The sequence below is a fragment of the Leguminivora glycinivorella genome, chromosome 25, assembly GCF_023078275.1.
Source record: "Leguminivora glycinivorella isolate SPB_JAAS2020 chromosome 25, LegGlyc_1.1, whole genome shotgun sequence".
Classification (NCBI taxonomy): Eukaryota; Metazoa; Arthropoda; class Insecta; order Lepidoptera; family Tortricidae; genus Leguminivora; species Leguminivora glycinivorella.
Window position 1 is genome coordinate 11,826,861 of NC_062995.1, and position 24,649 is coordinate 11,851,509.

Sequence of the window (24,649 nt, forward strand, 5' to 3'; positions counted from 1 at the left end):
AATACGACTTAGGTCATTTAAATGAAATTAAAAATTAAATTAAAAAATTAAAATTAAAATTATTTATTTCATAAATGACAGTTTACATGATGTAAGGTGATGGTGCCGCCCGGTAAGCAAAATGCCTGTGTTGGGAGGCGCCGCTCTTCCTTTAGGTTACATAACCGTTTTATTATAATTACATAAGTACTTATGTTATAACTAACTCCAATTTACTGGCCAAAACACCAGTTTGTACTATCTAAACTAGAGATTACGTTATACTAATCACATTTACTAACAATAATTAATGTTATATGTGTGTGTGTGTGTGTGTGTGTGTGTGTGTGTGTGTGTGTGTGTGTGTGTGTGTGTGTGTGTGTGTGTGTGTGTGTGTGTGTGTGTGTGTGTGTGTGTGTGTGTGTGTGTGTGTGTGTGTGTGTGTGTGTGTGTGTGTGTGTGTGTGTGTGTGTGTGTGTTTGTTATACGTCTCTGTGTGTGTGTGTGAATGTGTTAATATAATAAAGCCTCTGTCTCATCATATGTTATAGTCTTCAGCCAGTTTGTAACATCTCTTTTGCAGTAGTGATAATGTTTCGAATAGATATCAAGTACTTTGTTCACATTATTGTATACATGCGATGATTTTGAAAAGAACTGTCTGCGAGCGAATAAGGTCCTTGTTTTTGTGGTTTTTGCTACAACAACTTTTTTCTCTTGTTTTTATAGTCTTCATCATAGGGTAGTAACTTATGTTTTTTTAATGTTATATGCAGAATGTATAATTTTCTAACAGTAAGGAGATTGCTTATTAAATATAGTTGATCTGTTGGGAATCTAATTTTTTTAAAGTACATTATTTTAATTAATGCTCGTTGGGCGCGTTCAAGGTCAATGAAGCGACTTTTTGCCGATCCGCCCCAGACGGAAATACAGTACACAAGGACAGATTGGACCAGGGATATATATATTTCGTTTAAAATGTTACGCGAATTTTGTGTACTGTTTTTCGCCGGTACAATGTGCCTCAGCGTTCTAAAAATCCATGTTAGTTTTCTAACTCTACTTATTACCTGATCAAGTTGCGAATACCAGTTTAAATGTTCATCGACTATAACTCCTAGGTATTTAGTTTGAGCAACACGTTCTATTTCTGGACAGTCACAAGTAGGTGGGGTTAAAGACGGGCATGAGTGAATCTTGATCAGCATATCATTCATGGGTTGTGTATTTTTCGAGATGCTGAAACATGTGTAATTTGTTTTCTTTGTGTTTAATGTTAAATAGTTTATTTTTAGCCAACTATCTATGCGTCTCAGTCCGTGTTCAGCATATTCTTTGACCTGGTTCCAGGATTTGCCAGTAAATATTATTGCTGTGTCATCAGCATATGAGAACAGCTTTGCATTAGGAATGGTGATATTGCACAGGTCGTTTATATACACCAAGAATAGAGTTGGTCCTAGCACACTTCCTTGTGGGACACCATAAGCGACATCTTGAAACTCACTGATTACATCACCAAGTTTGACCCTCTGTTTCCTGTCAGTAAGATAGCTCTCAAATAGGGACAGCGGTGTTCCTCTAACTCCTATTCTATGGAGTTTCTGTGTAAGAATAGTAACAGAGACGGTGTCAAAGGCTTTTTTCAGATCCAGGTAAACAGCCAGGCATTTGTTGTTTTTGTCCAAATTTTCAGTGACTAGAGACGTCAGTGCAAGTATAGCGTCTTCGGTTGATTTTCGCTGTCTAAATCCAAACTGGGCATCAGATAATAGGTTAAATTTGTTAAGGAAGTTTAAGAGTCTGGTGTTTAGTAGCTTTTCGAAGATTTTTGATAAAGCAGTTAGAACTGAGATCGGCCTATAATTATTGACATCGTCTCTGTCCCCTCCCTTGTAAACTGGGGTGATTATTGATTTTTTTAGTGAATCAGGGAAGATACCGCGTTCAAAACTAAGGTTTATGAGATGAGTTATAATTGGGACTATTTCTTTAGATGTTTTCTTTAGATAAGTTGTTGGTATATTATCGTATCCGGGTGCACTTTTGGATTTCAGATTTGTTATCACATTTTTAACTTCTTCGTGGCTAACAGGAAGTAAGACGAAAGAATGGAGGTGTGTATTTGTATTATTCATAGGTGAAGGATGATTTGCTGAGATTTTCATCGCAAGATCTTTTCCTATGGTAGCAAAATATTTATTAATATAATTAGCTGACTCGTAAGGAGTATTTTTTAAGTGAAGTAATTCTGGATGAAGTTTTTTTGATTTATTAGTGTAGGTTAGGGTTTTTATATTTTTCCAAAGTAATTTGTTGTTGTTAATTGATTTTTCAATAAGCTCTCTCTCATATTTTCTTTTTAGTTTTTTAATAAGGCTATTACAGTAATTTCTGTACCTTTTATATGTTATTTTAAGTACAGTATTAAATGGGTTTTTGCGTGAATCTCGCTGTAGTTTATCACGATTTCGTATACAGCGCAGTAAACCGTGGGAGATCCACGGTTTTATAATACGTTTACTACTAGGTATCACAGTGATTTTTGTATTTTGTTTTATGGATTCACTTAGTACATACGTAAGGCGTTCAGTTACGATATTAGGGTCTTCACAAAACATTAAATCAGAAAGATTTTCATTTTTCAGATAATTTATAGCTGCATCAAAATCAATAGTGGTTTTAGTTTTATTTATCTCTGGTGTGTTCTTAAATTTAGAGAGTGTGAGAAATGTAGTGAAATGATCAGTTGTGGTAGTTTTTATGATTGCTATAGTGGAAGAGTATTTCGCTTTATTGAATTTAAGTATGAAGTGATCTAAGCAATTGTTCTCTCTGGTCGGTCGAGTGTGACCAGCTAAATGGCCAAAATTTGATAGCATATTCAGGTAATTTGTTTTATTCCTATATTCATGTAAAGGTTCGAGAAGCTTAGATTTTATATTTATGTTTATATCTCCTGTAATAATAATATTATTATGAGATTTTAATACTTCTAATTGAGTTTTTAAGGAGTCTATAAATTCATCAGCATTGGTATGTGAAGGGGATCGGTAGATACAGAAAATAGTATTATCCAAAATGTCTAGCTGGAGACAGGAAGCCTGTCTGAGCCCCACTTCCCTTACTTTATGCTTCAGAGTGTTCTTAATATAAATAACCACACCATCGTTTTGATTTTGTTGACATGTAGTAAAATATGAGTCATAGTTTTCAAGTTGAGGTAGTGGTTTATTTAAATTAAGTCTACACTCTGTAAGAACAATTACATCATTTTTGAAAGTATAATTAGATAGTGAAAGTAAAAAATTGTCAAAATTACAATATATACTCCTTATGTTCTGTGCCGTAATTGTAAAATCACTTTTGTTAATGCGTATTTGTTTCGAAAACTCTTCAGTACTGTCACACTCTATAATATGTGAAATCTCGATGTCGTCAATTTCTGTTATAGACTGTAGCGTATTACACACTGTTATAGTCTAAGGATAAGCTAGTTATAATTTGTACGTAGTTGTATATATATTTGTATAAGGTGTATCTGGCGTATTGCGGTATGAATGATTCGGACCATAATGATTCTGATGGGAGTTTTATGTCAGGAAAATATGATGATGAGCAGACAAAAATTATGTTTATATGTAGATTTCGAGTTTCAGTGTGTGTGTGGCTGATTGTTTGTTGTATGCGTGTAGGTCTGTATGTGTATGTATGTTGGCAAGGAATAGTTTTGTAATATAAGCAGGAGAGTTGTAAATTAAAAATAACAGAGATCGTTGTACATTTTGCATGCAGATAGTAATCATTGTTAGACAAATATTGTACGTTACAGTCTAGTCAGTCCTGAAATAACCGTTGCACTTGCTCCTCGGAGTTGATCTGGATAATTTGGGACTCGTCTGTTTTTCGCACGTAGACTTTGCCATAGGACGTCCAGCAGTGCTTGTAGCCCTTAGATTTTTTGAGGTCTCTTGCTAAGAAGTATAGGCGGGATCCCTTAGCAGTCAAGTGCTCCGATAGGTATATCTGTTGGTCTTCATTATAGGTGAAACCTAGGTGCCTGGCACACAGCCTTGAGGGGTTCTTTCTGTTATATGCTTTTGCTGCTTTGATTAGTTCCAGCTTAAGTAATGCGGAATTAGTCTCCAGTATTATTGGCATGGATTTATTTTCGCCCTTCACTCTCACCCGGTAAATATCCTTTATATCAGATTTACTGATACTGCACTCTAGGTTTGTGGCTAGACTTGTAACCATTGCTAGGAGGTCTGCTTTTGTTTCATTTTTCTTTGATGGCACATTTTTTATTTCAATATTGCTTTTCCGATTGGACATCTGACTTTCTTCTAATTTGTTTTCTAAGAATACAATATAGTCGTTGTCTTCTTTCAACTGTTTTTCTATTTGATCAAATCTTTTCGAAAAATCCTCGTTCTGTTTTGTCAAATCCGCAATCGACGCTTCAATATTTTCGTTAGTGTGTTTGATCTCTTTCATTGTCGCGCTAATTTCGCGCAACTCAGCTGTCTGGTTTTTTGTGAAGTAAGTAATCAACTGTCTCATTTCTATTCTAAATTCAGCTAGTTGAGAGCTAGTGATATTACTAGAGAGCGCTCCATCCCCAGGGTCTCCTTCGTCCAGCGACTCGTTTCTGTCCCTGTTTTGACGCTGTCGCTGGGTGACGATCTCAGTGGTCGGCTCACCACTAGCCGTCTCCGACTCGCATATTGACATGTTTGTATTTTCGTTTCCGCCAGACATAATGATTTGCCGGCGCTACGTCACTCGCCTTAAGTCGCGTACACTTTTGTACCAGGATCGCAGAAGTTGCTAGGAGATCGGCTACGCCGCGTAGCAAATAGTCGTAGCAGCCGTAGCAGGTGACGTATGACGCACTCACCCAAGCGGTTTTTTTCGTAGTAGATGCGGCGTGGCGTGGCGCAGTCACAGGTATACCACTGTTTATTTTATGCACTCCTAGTAATTTGGTCGAATAAATTGAAGTTAATTTCGAAAATATTTATTTAAAATAAATGCAGCGCGGGTTTAGTGGACACGTCCGTCCCTTGCGGGGGTCCGGGGGAAGAGGGAAATTATTTCGTGAATTGAACAATACCATTTGTCGCGAGAGTATAGTAATGCCATCTATTGTTTTACGAGTCAAACATATAAAACGATGTACTGAGTTACACGTCTTCTTTATTTAGTTTAGTCTATGGTATTAGCGCGACAGATCCAAACTGCGTTTCAATCCGCGTCTAGTATCAACGATTGTAGGCTAGGCCGCCTGTCGTGAAGCGATGTGTACCTGTGCGTGTTTCCGCTTCTTGTGCATCTTGAGGCCCATCTGCCCCACGAAGGTCTCGCCACACTCGTCGCATGCCACATTGCGGCACGTGCGACAGATACATCTAGCTCTTACTGCAGAAACTATACCTGAGCGTGTTTCCGCTTCTTGTGCATCTTGAGGCCCATCTGCCCCACGAAGGTCTCGCCGCACTCGTCGCATGCCACGTTCAGCGCCGGGTGCGCCAGCCGCACGTGCGACAGGTACGTCGAGCTCTTACTGCAGGAAAACGTCGTAACTAGTATTTAGTTATTAAAGCTTTTTACATTCTACATTGAAAATTTAATATAATTTTTACATGACTGCGTGTTTTATTTTTAACTTAACGTCAGTGCCTGTTAAGATGTATTCTTACGGGTCGATAAATAAAATAAATAAATAAATATTATAAGACATTCTTACACAGATCGACTGAGGCCCACGGTAAGCTCAAGAAGGCTTGTGTTGTGGGTACTCAGACAACGATAAATATAATATATAAATACTTATATACATAGAAAACATCCATGACTCAGGAACAAATATCTGTGCTCGTCACTCAAATAAATGCCCTTACCGGGATTCGAACCCGGGACCGCGGCGCAGCAGGCAGGGTCACTACCGACTGCGCCAGACAGGTCGTCAGATGTTTGTCAATCCGGAGTATCCGGACCCCATGAGCCGTGGTGAATGCCGGGATAACGCGAGGAGTATGATGATGATGATGCTCACCTGAAGGTCTTCCCGCAATGCTGGCACTCATACAGCTTGCCCACATGCATCTCGTGGTGCTGCTTGGCTTGATGCCTACGTCATTCAGATAAACATACAGATTTATTATATAAATTAACAATTACAGAAAATCTCGACCCTGTCTCCGCAGTTTCGTCGCACTACTACCTTAATCTATATTAGAGATGGGCCGAATATTCGGTAAATATTCGGTATTCATCATATTCGGCATGTTTTTCAATGTTCGTATTCGGCCGAATAATTCGGTTGCATTGACGAATAGTTACCGAATAAACAAAGTAAATAATTAATGAAGATCTTACGTATTCCATTGGATAATAAGCTCCTATTTTAGTAGCTTTCTAATGAACTACTAAAAAGAGACAATTATGCGTCAAAATATAAATACATTTTTTTTGTAAAAAAGTTAAAAAAACGTATTTTAAGAGTTGAGAAGAGTTCAGAGTTGTTTTAAATAAGTTTTAGTTATCCACTAAATCACTTTAAAAATATGGCGTAACCGAATGTTCGGTTCGGTAAGAGCTGAACCGAATGTTCGGCCGAATATTCATATTCGGCAAAGTTCATATTCAGCCCATCTCTAATCTATATTATATACATACATACATACAATCACGCCTGTATCCCATGAAGGGGTAGGCAGAGCAAATGAAACTACTCAAGTTTCAGTGCTACTCTTGGCAAATAAGGGGTTGAAAGAAAACGAAACTGTGACATTGCAGTGACAGGTTGCCAGCCTCTCGCCTACGCCACAATTTAACCCGTATCCCACAGTTGCCTTCTACGACACCCACGGGAAGAAAGGGGGTGGTGAAATACTTAACCCGTCACCACATGAGCAATTCTATATTCATATTTATTTATTGCATCCATGGTGTTATAAGATGTTACAAAGTAGGTATACGATATTATATATCTATACAAATTGTGCAGAGTTACATAAAGAAGTACAAAAAGCTTACAAATAACATTTTTTGCAAGCTAAATAAATTTCAAAATAAGTAACAAAAAGTTTTAGGGCCAATTTTTATTTTGTTTTCGGTTTCCCTTTTTTTTTTTTTGGTAATTTTTGTACTTTTTGTACAAGTTAAACAGGAGAGCATAATATCTCAAGCAATAAATCATCAATATCATCATACATGTTGCTTATAGTTGAGCCACTTTTTTTTTCAAAGTTGTCCCCCCCACTTTTTGTAACATGGGTATTTTTTACGCGATTCAGACTCATAATCGCCAGGTTTTTCGATCCCCATAGGAGACAAAAAATTTCATACAAATGTTCATTTTCTCCTGAGTTCAAGTTCGATGACAAATTGTAACTCAGTGGGAATAAAAATGTAAGAATTTTTTTAAGAGCTCATGATTCTGAGTATGAAATATAGACATTCCCACATTAAAAAAAAAAACAGACGACAAAATAAAAATCTGCCCTTAAGTGAATATTTTTTGGGGTCTAATAACTTGTTTGTAAAAATAGTCGCGTGTTATACATAATATAACCGATGCAAGTCTGTGCACGCTCAATACTTTGCTTCCTGAAGCGTTTTACATATGTCGCATGCGTATGGGCAAAACTATACACCTGAGAAGTATGGGTTTTAGTATTAATACAAATTCTATTTAACTCGATCAAGAGACAGTTTTAGAGACACAGCTTAGCATTTTTTTTTTAAATTGTACATTTGGACAAAGTCTTCGATATCGATAAAAATTTGTAGGCTGGTAGAGTGCATGAAATATTCCTTTTTTTTTTTGTTACTAGATTTCTATAAATTTTCAGTATATCAACTGTTGTGCAAAAAGTAGATTTTTTTATATTTATTAGACAACTAATTGAGCCACTACACGTCTTAGAGAATATTGTATAGCTATGGATATTGCAGAGATATGACCAGGGATCGCATCTTTTCCAGCAATTTTGGTTCAGCGTTATCGCGTCTAAGGAATATATATGTCCGAAGCCACCTGGAATACTTGATTAAGAAAAAAAAAGTATGAATTTCTTTATTTCTACAACACTGCACCAAAATTGCTGGAAAAGTTACGATCATTGCATATGACAAACCCATACTCATACTCATTTATTTATAATATTGTTACATATTACACGTCACAATTGATACGCCTGCAAAGCATGCTGCATCAACTTACTTGGTTCTGGAGCCGATGCTACACTCCTTGCATGCTCTGCTTCGTGAAGCGGACCTTGCAGACCTCACTTTCGCAGTTATATGGGCTAACACATACACCTGAGATAGATGTCTTCAAGAGTATGAGTTGAATATTGATTGAACCTGGTTTTGGAGACGAAGCTGCACTCCTTGCAGAAGAACTTGAGCCGGTGCATGTCCTGGTGCGTGTGCCAGATGCTCTGCTTCGTGAAGCGCACCTTGCAGATCTCATTTTCGCAGTTATATGGGCTACCACATACACCTGAGATAGCTGTCTTCAAGAGTATGAGTTGAATATTGATTGAACCTGGTTCTGGAGACGAAGCTGCACTCCTTGCAGAAGAACTTGAGCCGGTGCATGTCCTGGTGCGTGTGCCAGATGCTCTGCTTCGTGAAGCGCACCATGCAGATCTCACTTTCGCAGTTATATGGGCTACCACATACACCTGAGATAGCTGTCTTCAAGAGTATGAGTTGAATATTGATTGAACCTGGTTCTAGAGACGAAACTGCACTCCTTGCAGAAGAACTTGAGCCGGTGCATGTCCTGGTGCGTGTGCCGGATGCTCTGCTTCGTGAAGCGCACCTTGCAGATCTCGCAGGGGAAATTGCCTGCGCTCTGTAAAGGAAACAGACTGAAATAGATACCATACACTAAAGAAAAAGCGATCAAGCGGTGGCGAAGCCGGGAATCGAACCCGGGTCTCCAGCTAACGCGGCTGACGTGTGACCGCTACACCACCCCGACCGCCGAGGTACCCGTCGGAATTTCTCTAGTGTATGTTATCTCTGAAGGCTAGGCGCTTTTGACCAACTCTAAGGGCGAGCAATTTGTGCTTAACATACACTAGCGGCGTATTATCAATTTTCGGCGTCGCCTCAAATTGTTCCTCATTACAAACCCAGTTAAACACCGTTGCATACAATACTTATTATACGATCATGCACTTTCCTTTTTTAATAGTTTCCGTGAAATACACACTGTTTCTTAGATTTTGACACAAAGACCTCCCCTCTTTTCCTTCACCCAACCCTGCTGCTTGCATTACCTGGTGCATAGGAACAGACTAGGCTTATCTTGACATCTTTTATGTAGGCTTTAAAAGATCTATACACGACCCTGTAAATGACGAATAACAGTTCGGGAGTAGAACATTACGATATAAGTGCATAATAAATAATAACCACAAAATTAAAATTTTGAAAAAACCCCCGACCGCGACATAGTAGACCGATTTTCATGAAACATGGCTAAGAACACTCCCGACTAAGGGCCCATTTAGACGGTACAAGAACTCGTATACGAGTTTCATTACATTGCGTATTTGATTGATGCGCTGAGTTGTTTGTAACCTTAACATTCAGAAATGTATCTAAAATCGCATGCGAGTTCGCACCCCGTCTAAATCAGGGGGCCGATTTTTGAGTCTCACTGTCACTAAAATACCGGTTGAAAACGGTGAATTGCCTATTATTTTCAGTGACAATTTTCTGAATTCGAACGCCGTGAGACTCAAAAATCGGCCCCCAGGCCTAACTCAGCTTTCAGACAAAAAAAAACTAAATCTAAATCGGTTCTTTATAGGCAACTTGACTGTACTTAAAATATTTTACAGCATGCACGAAATAAAACATCAGATAAATGTAAGAAAAACATGGATAGAAGTTATTTTTAAGTCCGATTTCTATTTAATTCAATATATTTTTTTCGAAAATTAAAAATCCATAGAGTGTTAGTAAATATCACAAATCCTTAAAACTATGTTAGTACTAAAACTAACTTAATACTTATTGACTATATATAAATAAATTTAATAACGACGTGGAGTGGCGATTGGCGGCGCGTGCAGCCGGACCCACCGCGCAAACAAAGGCGAATCCCAGCGCTGCGCCAGCACACTTAGGATACTGTTTGGGCTGTCACGGAGACGACTGAGCAGTGACGCGCACCTTTTTCTAACTATTGCGTCAAAACCATCAGTGCGCGCCTCAGCAAACATAGTTGACGCACTACAGTACCGCGGCAGCCCAAACAACACCCTAAACGCGTTATTATATTGCACTCGCAGTGCGCTGTATGCCCGTTGCGTAAAATTGACCCACAGATTGCACGTGTAGAATGTTTGGCAGTATGCTTTAAAAAGCGTTAGCTTTACTTCATTACTGCAACGAGCAAATCTGCGAGCCAACATGTTGCTCCGAACACACAACGCCCTGCGCTCCCTCTCGATATCATCATTATCTGACATGTTTTCGGTTACCCAGTGGCCAAGATACTTAAACTTTTGTACAACTTTTAAAGCAGTACCACAAAGCGTAACAGGTGTCATTTTGTATGATTTTGTCCCAGCTTTAAATTGCATTACCTCGCTTTTTGAAGTATTGTATCTTAACCCATGGGCAATTGCATATGTTTCACATATTCCCACTAATCTCTGTAGTGCGCCAACCGAAGGGCTCAGCAACACCATGTCATCTGCGTAACTGAGGTTATTAACACATACCCCGTCCACGTGACATCCGACATAGGTACTGCTGAGTCCCTCGATTAGCTCGTTCATGTATAGATTGAACAGCTTTGGTGAGCTTAAACCGCCTTGTCTGACACCGCAGTTCATCCTATACACGTCAGAGTGCACGCCAGCCCATTTAACAGCATTAATAAGTCAGGTAGAAATATATAAAGTAACTGAGTTGACCGTGACGTCACTCAATACGATTTCATATAAATTCCATATTAGCATGACGTTGAAATTCGTTTTAACAGTTAAAAAGAAGCTCATTGGACTAGGAGGCAAGTAGCCAACTGTAGAATATATTTACCGGACTGTGGCGGGCGCGGTGGTTGTTGTAGGACTCCTCGGCCACGAAGCCTTTGCCGCAGTCCTCGCACTGAAACGCGGACTCCTGGTAATTGGCGGACTCTTTGCGCATTGCGATCTCTTCCAACTGGTCCTCCTGGACGTGAAAACAATATTGTAGGTCTGTATTAGCTGTTTATGTAAAACTAGCTTTTGCCCGCGTCTTCGCACGCGTTAGAAAGATAAATAAAACCGGCCAAGAGCGTGTCGGGCCACGCTCAGTGTAGGGTTCCGTAGTTTTCCGTATTTTTCTCAAAAACTACTGAACCTATCAAGTTCAAAATAATTTTCCTAAAAAGTATTTATAAAGTTCTACTTTTGTGATTTTTTTCATATTTTTTAAACATATGGTTCAAAAGTTAGAGGGGGGGGGACGCACTTTTTTTTCCTTCAGGAGCGATTATTTCCGAAAACATAAATACTATCAAAAAACGATCTTAGTAAACCCTTATTCATTTTTTAATACCTATCCAACAATATATCACACGTTGGGGTTGGAATGAAAAAAAATATCAGCCCCCACTTTACATGTACCCTAATAAATCATTTTTTTCCATTTTTTATTTTTGCACTTTGTTGGCGTGATTGATATACATATTGGTACCAAATTTCAGCTTTCTAGTGCTAACGGTTACTGAGATTATCCGCGGATGGACGGACGGACGGACGGACGGACGGACGGACAGACATACATGGCGAAACTATAAGGGTTCCTAGTTGACTACGGAACCCTAAAAAGTAGCCTATGTCACTCTCCATCCCTTAAACTATCTCCAATTAAAAAATCACGTCAATTCGTCGCTCCGTTTTGCCGTGAAAGACGGTCAAACAAACAGACACACACACTTTCCCATTTATAATATTAGTAAAGTATTTTGACGGCCGCAATGAAGTGATTTCTTATTCCTTAAGTCGAGATAGTTGAAGGGATGGAGAGTGACATAGGCTGCTTTTTGTCTCTTTTTAACACCCCACTTCCCCAAAATGGGGGGTGGGAGTTTGTATGGAACATTCTACAATTTTCGAGTTTAACGTGAGCGAAGCCGCGGGGAAAAGTTAGTTAGGGTTCTGTAGTCAACTTAGGAACCCTTATAGTTTCGCCATGTCTGTCTGTCCGTCCGTCCGTCCGCGGATAATCTCAGTGACCGTTAGCATTAGAAAGCTGAAATTTGGTACCAATATGTATATCAATCACGCTGACAAAGTATTAAAATAAAAAGTAGACAAAAATGTTTTGTTAGGGTACCCCCCCTACATGTAAAGTGGGGACTGTTTTTTTTTTTCATTCCAACCCCAACGTGTGATATATTGTTGGATAGGTATTTAAAAATGAATAAGGGTTTACTAAAATGGTTTTTTGATAATATGATATTAATATTTTCGGAAATAATCGCTCCTCAAGGAAAAAAAGTGTGTCTCCCCCCTCTAACTTTTAAACCATATGTTCAAAAAATATGAAAAAAATCACAAAAGTAGAACTTTATAAAGACTTTCTAAGAAAATTGTTTTGAACTTGATAGGTTTTTTAGAAAAATACGGAAAACTACGGAACCCTACACTGAGCGTGGCGCGACACGCTCTTGGTCGGTTTTTTTTATTAATAACACAACTCTAAACCATTGTTACTAACCTTGCTTAAAGTGACGACATGGACCGAATACATGTTCTCAAACGCGGCTATAGCAAACTCCGGCAGATATCCGTTAGCCGGGTTCCTCCTCTTAATCTTCAACTCCCTCACCGGTTTCTCCTTAACCTTCTTCTCTTTCTTACCTTCTCTCTTCTTCTTAACTACCTTCTTTTTTACTTTTCCCTTTTTGAGACTCTTAGCTATATTTTCTAAAGTAACATCATCATTATCATCAAAATCTATGTCCATACCATCATAATCAAAATCATCATCTTCGGTTTTAATTTTTTTCTTTGACTTTCTTTTTCTTGTGTTAGTGTCATTATCATCATCAATGTCAGTAACAAGAAATACTTGTTCTAATTTATCCTCATTGATTTCGACTTCTATTTTGAAGTCTGTCTTCTTGCTGTCAGTAATTTTTATATTTTCTACATCGGGTTCGTTCTTGATGTCTTCGGGAGGCTTGAGGTTGACACACTCTAGAGTTTGTACCGGGTTGGTCGTTAGGTTTAGGAGGAGCTTGTGGGAGGAGCGGTCGATAGTGCGAATGTAGTCTGTATCCAGCTGGAAATAACTAAATAAATAAATATTTGGGACACCTTACACAGATGAACTTAGCCCCAAACTAAGCAAAGCTTGTACTATGGGTGCTAAGCGACGATATACATACTTAAATAGATAAATACATACTCATATACATAGAAAACATCCATGACTCAGGAACAAATATCTGTGTGCATCACACAAATAAATGCCCTTACCGGGATTCAAACCCAGGACAGCGGCTTAGCAGGCAGGGTCACTACCGACAGCCAGACCGGTCGTCAAACAAATTAAACTTTTTGATAAGCAGAAACTGCTATTGATACCACTAGGCTTAGAATAAATTGAAAAGAAGACATTTTCAGTAATCATAAGAATAGTGTCTAAAAATACTTGTTTTATTCATCATACATTTGAAGTAACCGTGCAACAGCAGCGCTGCTATTAGCTAATTTATCAATAAACACTAATTTGACCTTTTTCAAAACTATCGATATGAACAGCATTGACCGAAATGTGGGTACATTTGTGCATTTGTGCTGTCAAATTTTTTTATTTATTTATTACTGTCAAATTAGTGCGCCATTTTTTTTTATCTTTATTAGAAAAAGAAGGGGATTCGTCACACAGTGACTATTAATATTGGAGCCGACTTTAACAGGTTCAATTCCACTAGACTTATATTGAACGGGATATAGACCGTGATTACCTTTTTGATTTTTTACTAGCTCTCGATTTTGTTTTCTGCGATCAAGATGCATGCAACTGCGTCGATTGTCAAAAAGGTAATCACGCTCTATATCTCGGTCAATATAAATCTAATGAAAATAACCGTGAATCATTCACCAATCTTACATCCACTACCAGACAAAAAAGGCGCACTACGACAGAAACCTGACGTAAATTACACACTACGTCAGAAACCTGACGTAAATTACACACTACGTCAGAACCTGACGTAAATCGCACAGTACGTCAGAAACCTGACGTTATCTAGAACCGCCCGCTGGAGAGAACCCGCCCAGCGGATTTTTGGTTGCGAAAGTGTTAACTGACCTCTCCCTGATGCTCCTTGGAGTTGAGACACTGTTGCGCGCGGAGACACTTGCTGCGGAACGCTTCGCAGCGGAGAAGCGACGCGCTGCAGAAGCTGCACAGGTACTGCGGCCCGTGTTTGTACACCTGCAATCCATGCTAATATTATAAATAGAGAGGGGCCGAATATTCGGCAAGATTTTTAATGTTCGTTCGGCCGAATAGTTCGGTTACATTGCCGAATATTTACCGAATAAACAAAGTGAATAAATAGCGTACGTTGTTCCGTAATTCATCGGATAATGACATCCTATTTCAGCATTCTAAGGAACTACCAAAGAGAGTTAAAAAATGTGTTGAAATACAAATACAATAAATTAGTAAAAATACCCTGGACCAGCGGTTTTGGCTGTGCGTTGATATTGTCAGTCAGTCAGTCAGTTTCTTCTTTGATTTAGACGGGAAAATGTCGCTTTCACAGGAATTTCGTCACGCGAACGCTGTGGTTGTGGTGCCGAGGCATTCCCGATGAACTACAGTAAGGGTTCTTCAAAAAAGGAACGTACAAGTTTCTAATGGGCCGGCAACGCGCATGTGAGACCCTTTGAGTTACAGACGTCCATAGATTACGGTGACCGCTTTCCATCAGGCAGGCCGTATGCCTGTTTGCCACCGATGTGGTATTAAAAATATGTGTGTGTGTGTGTGTTTGTTTGTCCGTCTTTCGCGGCAAAACGAAGCGACGAATTGACGTGATTTTTTAAGTGGAGATAGTTGAAGGGATGGAGAGTGACATAGGCTACTTTTTGTCTCTTTCTAACCCCCCACTGCCCTAAAATCAGGGGTGAAAATTTGTATGGAGCATTGCGATTGTATGACCATTTTTTACAAAGTTGTCCCCCCCCCACTTTTTTTGGATTTGGAAATTTTTATGTGGTTTCCACTAAGAATCGCAACCTATTTCAATCCTAACAGGAGAAAAAAGTGTCCCAAGGATTTTATCCCATTCATTTACCCTTGTTTCATACAAATTGTATGGCGGTAACAAAATAAAATAAAAATAAAATTCGTTTATTTCAGATCCATCATTGATCCATAAGATGTTAGTACAAAAAATAAAAAATAAAAAATTAGGAGCTATGTTAGTTAGTTTCTACATTAAACACTGAGATAATAACTAAAATTAAGACCTACAGCAAGTACCTAAAGAACTAAATGGAAAAATGGAAGGTATAAAAAATTTAAGGAAATATTAGGACATTTTTTTTGTCAAAGCAAGACCTCACAATTCTGAGTACGAATGGCGTAAAAAAAATAAAAAAAGTTACAAAAAGTGGGGTGGACAACTTTGAACTATGTATGATGATTTATGGCTTGAGATATTATGCTTTTCCGTTTTCCTTGAACAATTACGTTTCGAAAGCTCACGATTTCGTGATCTCTAAGACCAAAGGACAGACGACGTCCTCGAAACGTCGCATTTACTAAGCTTAATTATACACGACCAAGTTCCATAATAAATTATAATATAAAAAAATCGTGCATGTTTAAACCAGCGCCAATACAATACTTACAAAACTCCCCACGATGTGATAGAAGGCGTCCGAGAGTTTATAATCATGGATGTTGAAGAGTCTCGCATCAGTCGCGAGACAGGCGCGGCAGCACAACAGCGAATCATTGCTTACGGATAGATCGTGTATCATATCCATTTTACCACTTAATATACGCTTTTGGTTCAATATAAATATAAGAAACAGATTAGTTTACTGATTTCTCGCAGTCTACATTTCTAAAAGAGGAAATAATGCGATAATTACACTGCATACAGCATCTATTTTATTGATGTCAATGACAAATTGACAGTTGCATTGCGTTCGGAAACTTTTACAACGCTATATAATGTACAACCATGACAGTGCTTGACCATACTACGAGTATACAATGGATATAAAAATTGGCCAAGTAATGAGCCGATAATATAATTAATATTTTGATTGTCAATATAAGGCACGCCACAGACAGTCTAAAAATTCATAATCTTAAAAAAAGATTTGTATGCTATCTGTCAGTTCAAACCGACAGAATTTTCAGATTGAACTGACAGATTGCATACAAATCTTTTAACTTTTAAGGCTTCCCACAGACAGTCTTAAAAATTCATAATCTTAAAAAAAAACTGTATACAATCTGACAGTTCAAACTGACACTGACAGATCTGTCAGTGTCAATTTGCATACAATTTTTTTTTAAGATTATGAATTTTTAAGACTGTCTGCGGGAAGCCTAATACTGTCTGTGTCGTGCATAAAAAATGCTTTTTAGTAAATATATAATCATTATATAATGTATGTGTAGTTCGTCTGTTATAGTAATCGACTGAAAAGTGATTTCCGAACGAATCAAGTTTGACAGCTGCATTGACAGCTATTGTATTGACTATGTTACTATAGGTATAATTGTAAACAGTTTATAGCTTTTTGAGAGCGAAATCCTAGTGAAATAAGTAGATTATCAATGTTATTTCAGTATTTATTTCTATTCTAAGTTAACGTAGTACTAAATCATGGATATATCAAGTGAATCTTCAAATTCTTTGTTATGCTGCCGAGCCTGCCTGTCGACCGAACGCAGGCTGTTCAATATCCATGAATGCAAGCTTACAGACGCCTTTTATCACATCTCCGGAGCCCTTGTAAGTATAATTTTAGTTATAGATAACGTGTGTAAAGTGACGCCTTGGTTAGAAGTTCTAACCAAGGCGTCACTTTACACTTCTAACACTTCTTTACAGTTCTAACTTAGAACTGTAAATTACATAGTTTTATCACAGAATATATAATAAACTTAAAAACAAAGTACGACCTAATCCTAATTTTACCTACAACCATATATATAAGATATTATTAACAAATATTTTTAGTTTTTGAATAAATTCAAACATAAGTAATGATGTAAATCATTTTAGTACTCACTTAATATGCTGACTATTAGTATTACTAGTAGAATAGAATAGTTTGAAATATGTAAGATTTTCTTAAACTATGTGTGTCAATGTATCATTTAAAACCTTATCTTATCTTTAAAAATTATCTTATCTTATCTTAAAACCTATATTGTAATTTCTGTAAGTATTTATTTTCTCTACAAGCATTTCTAGTGTATTTAAAGTTAATTAATTTAATGTATTATAATTTTAATAATATAGTTATGATCCTATGTTGATCGCAGATTAAATAAATGAAATGAAAATTTCGCATTACCCAATAGGTTTTCTTTTCTTACTATTAAAAAGTAAATACTTTAACCTCGTAACGCCCACCATACACAATCTTTGCTAAGGAATTTTGATTCTAGTTGTACTTGAAATTGAGTTGAGTTTCATTTGTTCGAAAAATTTTAGAAACAAAAGAAATTATACTTTAATTGTTCATGAAAGTTAAAATTCCATTGAAACCAAATGTACATCTGATTGCACATTGGGCGGCAAGAGGATAAACATAATAACCATTTCTTCCTCACCCTCCAGGTGTACCAGGACTACCTCCCGCAGCACCTGTGCTCGTTCTGCCGCGCCACGCTGATCAAATGCACTTCCTTCAGAGAGATGTGTCTCCGCACACAGCAGACGCTGTTACCAGAGCTGTACAGGGGAGGGGTAATGTCTATGGGCAATATGGCCTGGAATCATCATCCTCCTTGCGTTATCCCGGCATTTGCCGCCGCTCATAGGAGCCTGGGGTCCGCCTTGACAATTTGGCATAGGCACTAGTTTTATCCATCTGACCTTCCGACCGGAAGGGTAACTAGGCCTTATTTGAATTAGTCCGGTTTCCTCACGATGTTTTCTTTCACCGAAAGGCAATCGGAAAATATCAAATGACATTTCGCACATAAGTTCAGAAAAACTCAGTGGTACGAGCTGGGTCTGAACCAGTGATCTCCGGATTGAAAGTCGCACGTTCTTACCGCTGGGCCACCAGCGCTTCTTATATTTTATTATGACATTTATGACTTAAAAACCGCAAAAAATATTTTTAAAGAATACTTTTACGTAATCAGGCGAAAACAACATCAGCCATGTCATCTATTAGATTATCTGCGAATGAAGTCATTCAGTGCGAAAACAACACTTTCTGCCACTTTAATTACGAGGCATAAAGGTCATTAATTAAGTCAGTACGTCAAAGGTCATGACGTCACTACACGGCCGACGGCGTTTTCGGTGGCCAAAAAAAAACTTACATTTTTAAATTAAAAATACGTAGTAATCGTACACATTTAATATCCAAAATCATTAAATATTGGTTCTTATGTCAAATAGGCTAGTTTCCTACTAGTCAAATCAGCTTCTTTTTAAGAACTGTCAAAACGATTTGCTAATATGGAATTACTATGAAACACTGAGGAGTGAGGAGTGACGTCACGGTCAATTCATTTACTTTATATCTTTCTTTTTGACTTATTAAATAGAATTTATGTTTAAAAATAAGTACTGTCCGTATATTTCTTCTAATTATGTGGTGCTTTATTTCGTGCAAGTACTGCATAAAATATTTTATTTTAAGTATAGGAAACTAGCCTATTATTAGATATGAGTCTAGTAACCTATTTAATATATTTATTTGACAGTCAATATAACTTTAGGCATAGTTAGGCACACACATTAAAAACAATCACACATAAATCAGTCTTAATATCTTTTTTTTACAGTTAAATACGGAATATATCCACAGTATACCCTCCAACACCATCTACAACTATACTATAACTCATTTAGACCCTCAACAATGCGTGGACACTCCACCTGATGTAGAAATCAAAGTCGAACCAAACATAGACATAGTTGACATAGACAACATCATCAAGAATGATTTGAAAGAAGAATTAGAAGAAGAAGCTAATGATGATAAAGATATCGTTTTTGTTAAAGATATTGAAAGCAGAAATAAAAAAAGAAAAGGATCTATAGGTAAAAAATATAATGAAGATGATGATGATGGTTATAATGATATCAATGATGATGACAGTGTATTTAGTTTAGAAGATAAAAAAGATCTACATATAGAATCTGAAGATATTAGTGACGATGATCTCAATAGAAGAAATGGTAAATCTAAAGTGAAGAAAAAAGGTAAAAAAAGGAAAAAGGCAGTTGCAGTTAAAGATAATAAAAAAATGAAAATTATACGCAAACCGAAAGAGGGTGCCAAGAAGACAGGTGCGAAATATCCTAGAGATCCCACTAATGATATGCCGCTGTTCGATTTTGATAAGTTTGAAAAAGCACACGCCGTACAAATTGTTACTTTAACCAAGGTAAGAACACTTGGTCCATTTTTTTATGTCTTACAATGTTTGTATTATTAAATAGAGTGTCCACCGGTTGTATAGGTTTAAAGACATTTATTCCCATTTAAGATATACATCACTTCCATGAGAACATTGTTGTTACATAAATACACCTGTGTGGTGACGGGTTAAGAATTTCACCACCCCCTTTCTTCCCTTGGGTATCGTAGAAGGCGACTATGGGATATGGGTTAAATTGTGGCGTAGGCGAGAGGCTGGCAACCTGTCACTGCAATGTCACAGTTTCGTTTTCTTTCAACCCCTTATTTGCCAAGAGTGGCACTGAAGCTTTAGTAGTTTCATGTGTTCTGCCTACCCCTTTATGGGATACAGGCGTGATTGTATGTATGTATGTATGTATAAATACATCATGCATTTAACTAGGTTATTGTCACCGCAATTGTCAAGTAGGTAGGTAGACAACACATACCTGCATCAGGGGCGGCTCACTCCGCGATTCTATCGCCGCGCTACAAGTACATGCCGGCGGCCGCGAGTTCGCGGCCTAATCAGGGTTGGCGCGCGTTCTCACGGAACGCACGTTCACACTTTCTATTGTTGCTTTACGTCGCGAGTTTTTTTTAAGGTTCATATGCGATGTCCGCATGTGGAATGGCTAATAATGCTTAGTTAAATAGACATCATGGATAAAATAGGACAATCTTACACAGATCTACTAATGATTAAGTCCCACGGAAAAATTCAATAAGGCTTGTGATGTTGGGGCCCAAACAAAAATATATAAATACTGTATATACTGTATCTAAAAAGTACCCAAGGCTTAATAGTATAACATTTTATCTGAGTACTTATTAATTCTTTTTAATCCATAGGCAACCCTATCGTCCGACGCTGCGCACGTGCGGCTCGTTTCTTTGTTAGAATTTTGTAGGCATTTAAAAAGGCGGCATTTCTTGAACATCAAAGCAGTGGGCCTTCTGTACTTGTACTATTAAATATTCTGTGCCTGCATTAAGACAAAAAAAAATACTTATGATAAACAATAATTTTCAATAACATGCAAAAAATAATACTAATACAAGTACTAATTAGCAATTTTTTTACTTTTTTTGACATTTAGAATTTATTCTAGAAGTTTCTAGACTAGTATTTATACTATTTATACAATTTGACATTTTATTTAATTAATTCAATGTAGTTTTAAAACAATATTGTTCATTGCACACATAAATTGCTCTGATATTTAAAACAAGATGATAATTTTACATTGTTGAATATTTAAAAGCCTATTTAAATAAATAATATTTAAATTGATTGATTGATTTTACAGTCTTCGTTTTTTTGCTTATTATGACTAAAAGTTGTATGGTAGGCGTGTTCAGTGGATACATGTAGAACTCAATATCGTAGTGTAATAATGGAAAAAATGGATTAGTTAATGCTCCACTGTCGAGATTTGCCCCGCCGTACCTTATAATAAGTCCCTTGCGCTATCATCGCTTACTCGTATTTCAGCAGTTCTCGAAAAGTTTGTACAAAAATTAAGGAAAATAGTTAAATTTGTTTTTATTAATTCCTATTTTGTTACCAAGATTTTGTTGATGAATTGAGATTTTACTAAGTTTTATTTCGTCATTAAGGTTCTCTAGTATCTATATTTTCTTAATTATAACAATTAACCTGTATATACAGGGTGGGGCCTGTAACAAAAGCAAAAAATTAAACTGTAGGCTGTACTCCTTAAACTGACCAACATTTGTTTAGCGACTTTACAAAATCATGAAGTCTCTAATTTTCTAACTTTTCATACAAAACAAATATTAGCTTCAATGGTTCCATTGTTGTCATTGACGTTGTCAGTCACACTTTACACTTAACAGAATTCGCAATACATTACCTCTTAGAAAAAACTTTCAAGGGTGATAAAAATCAAAATACAAGTTATTTTTAAAAGTCGCTGAACAAATGTTGATCAGTATAAGGAGAATAGCCTACAGTTTAATATTTTGCTTTTGTTACAGGCCCCACTCTGTATATTACGAAAGTCGACTTATATTACTAAATGTTGGTAACAAAATAGGATCAAATAAAATTTGCTGACGTGGCTATGTATGTACAAAGTTGCCGGGAACTGCTCATTTATGTTTTCTTGTTATAAGGGCATTTTCAGAATTTGGGTCCCCCCAATTAGCGTAAGTTATTAACAAAAATTAACTCACTGTCAGTTTTGTGACGATAATTAAGCAAAAATACATAAACTTTGCGATAATCTACATTCAGAATGTTTTTTTTTTCTTAGCCTATTTGAGTGTCCCACTGCTGGGCAAAGGCCTCTCCCCTGGCTCTCCATAATTCCCGATTCTCCGTTACTTCCGGCCAGCTGTTTAGGAAGTCGTCAAGGTCATCCCGCCATCTTTGCCTGGGCCTACCCCGCCCAGGCTTTTTCGTCGGCATCCACTTAGTGGCTATGTTAAAAAAGAAGAATTCAGAATGTGAAAAAGAAAAATTACACAGATTTTATGCTTAATTGTCGTCACAAAACTGACAACGAGTTAAATTTTGTAAAAAACTTTTGCTAATTGGGGGGACCCACATATTGAAAATGCCCATAATATCTGTGTAGGAGGAGCAACTGGAAGAGATCGCCGCGCGCAAGAAGTCCCGCAACTACCTGGAGTCCCGTTACCGGTGCGACGACTGCGGGAAAGGCTATGACGCTGAGGCGGCGTACACCAACCACCTGCTGCGACATACCACGGTGAGTCAATTTGACCGATCTGGCTCAGTCCTGGGTTCAAATCCCGGTAAGTGCATTTATTATTAGATCACGATGCACAACTTGTCATCTTTAAAAATCAGATAATTTTAGGATCAAAAGTGAAACAATATCAATTTAAAAGAAACTACTCCATGCCTAACATGAAAAGTTTTAAGTCTGATCTAGAGAAAGTTTGTTGGGATGACGTATATACAACTAAAACTTGCGAACATAAACTAAAAGTATTTTATGACATATTTTACCATTTTCTGAATAAGCATTTCCCGAAAAAGAGATTAAAAGTACGCAATCAATCTAAAACGTGGATAACGCGTGGAATTAGAATATCGTGCAGGAAAAGGAGAGAGTTATTAATACAAATGAGAATAAATAAACATGATAATCAACTAAAAACTTATTTTAAACAGTATACTGCAATATTAAAAAAAACTTTATCTACTGCAAAAAACTTACATGTCTCTCGCGAGGTTAAAAATGCTAAGAATAAAAGCAGGGCTATATGGAAAATTGTGAATGAAAACACGGGTAAAAAAGTAACCAAAAATGTGTCATCAATTAAATTACAAGTAGACAATAAAATAATTGACGATCCTAAAGATGTTGGCAACGCGTTTAACGACTTTTTTGTAAACGTTAGTAAATTTTCAAGAACAGAAGGAAAGTTTTTTGGTCAACATATCCCAATACTCCATAATTACAAAATAAATAATATGAAATCAATGTTCATGTCACCCATAGACGAAGTTGAGATTATCAAAATAGTAAAATCATTGAAAAATACAAATTCCTGTGGCCCTGATGATGTATGCACTAAAATAATAAAATTCAACATTGAAGTTCTGTGTATACCATTGTGTCACATATTTAATGCCTGTATTGAAGAAGAAACTTTCCCCTTGCAACTTAAGCGGGCAAAAGTAATTCCTTTGCACAAAAAATGTGACAAAACTGATAAAAATAACTACCGTCCTATTTCTCTTTTATCTATACTTTCCAAAGTCTTTGAAAAGGCTATTGCTTCTAGAATTACAGACCATTTCAATCAAAATAATTATTTTTGCTCTCAACAATTTGGTTTTATGCAATACCGGAACGCTACCACAGCGGTCACTGACTTGGTCACAGAAATAATGAATGGTTTGAACCAGAAGAATAAATGCGCTGGGATTTTCTGTGATCTGAGTAAGGCGTTTGACTGTGTCAATCATCAGATACTCATTGACAAATTGCATTACTATGGAATACGTGGTCCAGTTCTGAATCTCCTTAAGTCGTATTTAACAGGCAGAACTCAATATGTTCAAATAACGTACATTAATAACTCGGAGTGTTTGCAAGAAGTCAATTCAGATGATAAAAATATCTACTGTGGCGTCCCACAAGGATCAGTACTAGGTCCACTGCTCTTCATTATTTTTATAAATGATCTCCCAATAAATGTAACAAATGGCAAAACATACCTTTATGCAGACGACACCAGTATTATTTTCCAAAATCATGATTTAAGCACATTAAAAACCGAAATTAGCAATACTTGGTTGGAGCTTGTCTTTTGGTTTGAGAGTAATGGTCTCAAATTAAACGTTGAAAAAACGAATTACCTAACCTTCAATAAACATACAAATAGTATACCTTATGAGTTGCCACTTCCCATAGTAAAAGTAGACAATACAAAATTTCTGGGAGTAGAACTGGACGAGCAACTGAGATGGTCTAATCACATTGACTCCACGCGAAAAAGATTAGCTAGTGCTTGTTATACTCTCCGAAATTTATCCAAAATGCTTACTTCAACAGTCCTTAAGACGGTATATTTCGCCTACTTTGAGAGTATTTTAAGGTACGGCCTGGAGGTTTGGGGAAGCAGTGTTCACGTAAATGCTATACTTATTTTACAAAAGAAAGCAGTTAGAAGTATTGCAAAAACAAAACCTGGAGAACACTGTCGCCCACTTTTTATAGAACACCAAATAATGACTGTCATATCGCTTTACATCTACCTAATTTGCATACAAATTCATACAAATTTATGTAAATATAGGTACAAAGGAGAGAAAAAGATACATGCATTGAGAAGTAACACAAGTATTGAGTTACCAAAATGTAACAATTACCTACACTTTAAGAGGAGTCCTGAATATAACGGAATAAAAATATACAACACTTTAAGTAACGACATTAAACATTGCTGTAATATAGATGAATTTAAAAATAATTTAAAATCGTTTTTAATTAGTAGACCTTTCTATTCCT

General features: G+C 37.0%; 2 protein-coding genes across 4 annotated transcripts in view; one reads left to right on the plus strand and one right to left on the minus strand.

The window, feature by feature from the left end:
• The window catches only part of LOC125239555 (zinc finger protein 883-like), a 37,697-nt gene extending 21,583 nt beyond the window's left edge, over positions 1 to 16,114 (minus strand). Inside the window, exons 1-7 of one of the 2 annotated variants that reach the window (XM_048147182.1) lie at positions 15,879 to 16,114; positions 14,326 to 14,451; positions 12,724 to 13,290; positions 11,056 to 11,190; positions 8,724 to 8,851; positions 6,041 to 6,115; positions 5,419 to 5,548 (exon numbers count right to left, since the gene is read on the minus strand). In XM_048147182.1, the coding sequence (XP_048003139.1) occupies positions 5,419 to 5,548; positions 6,041 to 6,115; positions 8,724 to 8,851; positions 11,056 to 11,190; positions 12,724 to 13,290; positions 14,326 to 14,451; positions 15,879 to 16,016 (1,299 nt within the window). In that variant the 5' untranslated portion in view covers positions 16,017 to 16,114. Of the gene's footprint in view, positions 1 to 5,418; positions 5,549 to 6,040; positions 6,116 to 8,723; positions 8,852 to 11,055; positions 11,191 to 12,723; positions 13,291 to 14,325; positions 14,464 to 15,878 lie in introns of both variants that reach the window. The other variant, XM_048147181.1, reaches the window with a different exon arrangement.
• Positions 16,115 to 16,739: 625 nt separating this feature from the next.
• The window catches only part of LOC125239554 (zinc finger protein 234-like), a 32,398-nt gene continuing 24,488 nt past the window's right edge, over positions 16,740 to 24,649 (plus strand). The window contains exons 1-4 of one of the 2 annotated variants that reach the window (XM_048147179.1): positions 16,740 to 16,999; positions 17,834 to 17,962; positions 19,018 to 19,623; positions 22,241 to 22,375. In XM_048147179.1, coding sequence (XP_048003136.1) covers positions 16,871 to 16,999; positions 17,834 to 17,962; positions 19,018 to 19,623; positions 22,241 to 22,375 — 999 coding nt within the window. In that variant the 5' untranslated portion in view covers positions 16,740 to 16,870. The remainder of the gene's footprint in view (positions 17,000 to 17,833; positions 17,963 to 19,017; positions 19,624 to 22,240; positions 22,376 to 24,649) is intronic. The other variant, XM_048147180.1, reaches the window with a different exon arrangement.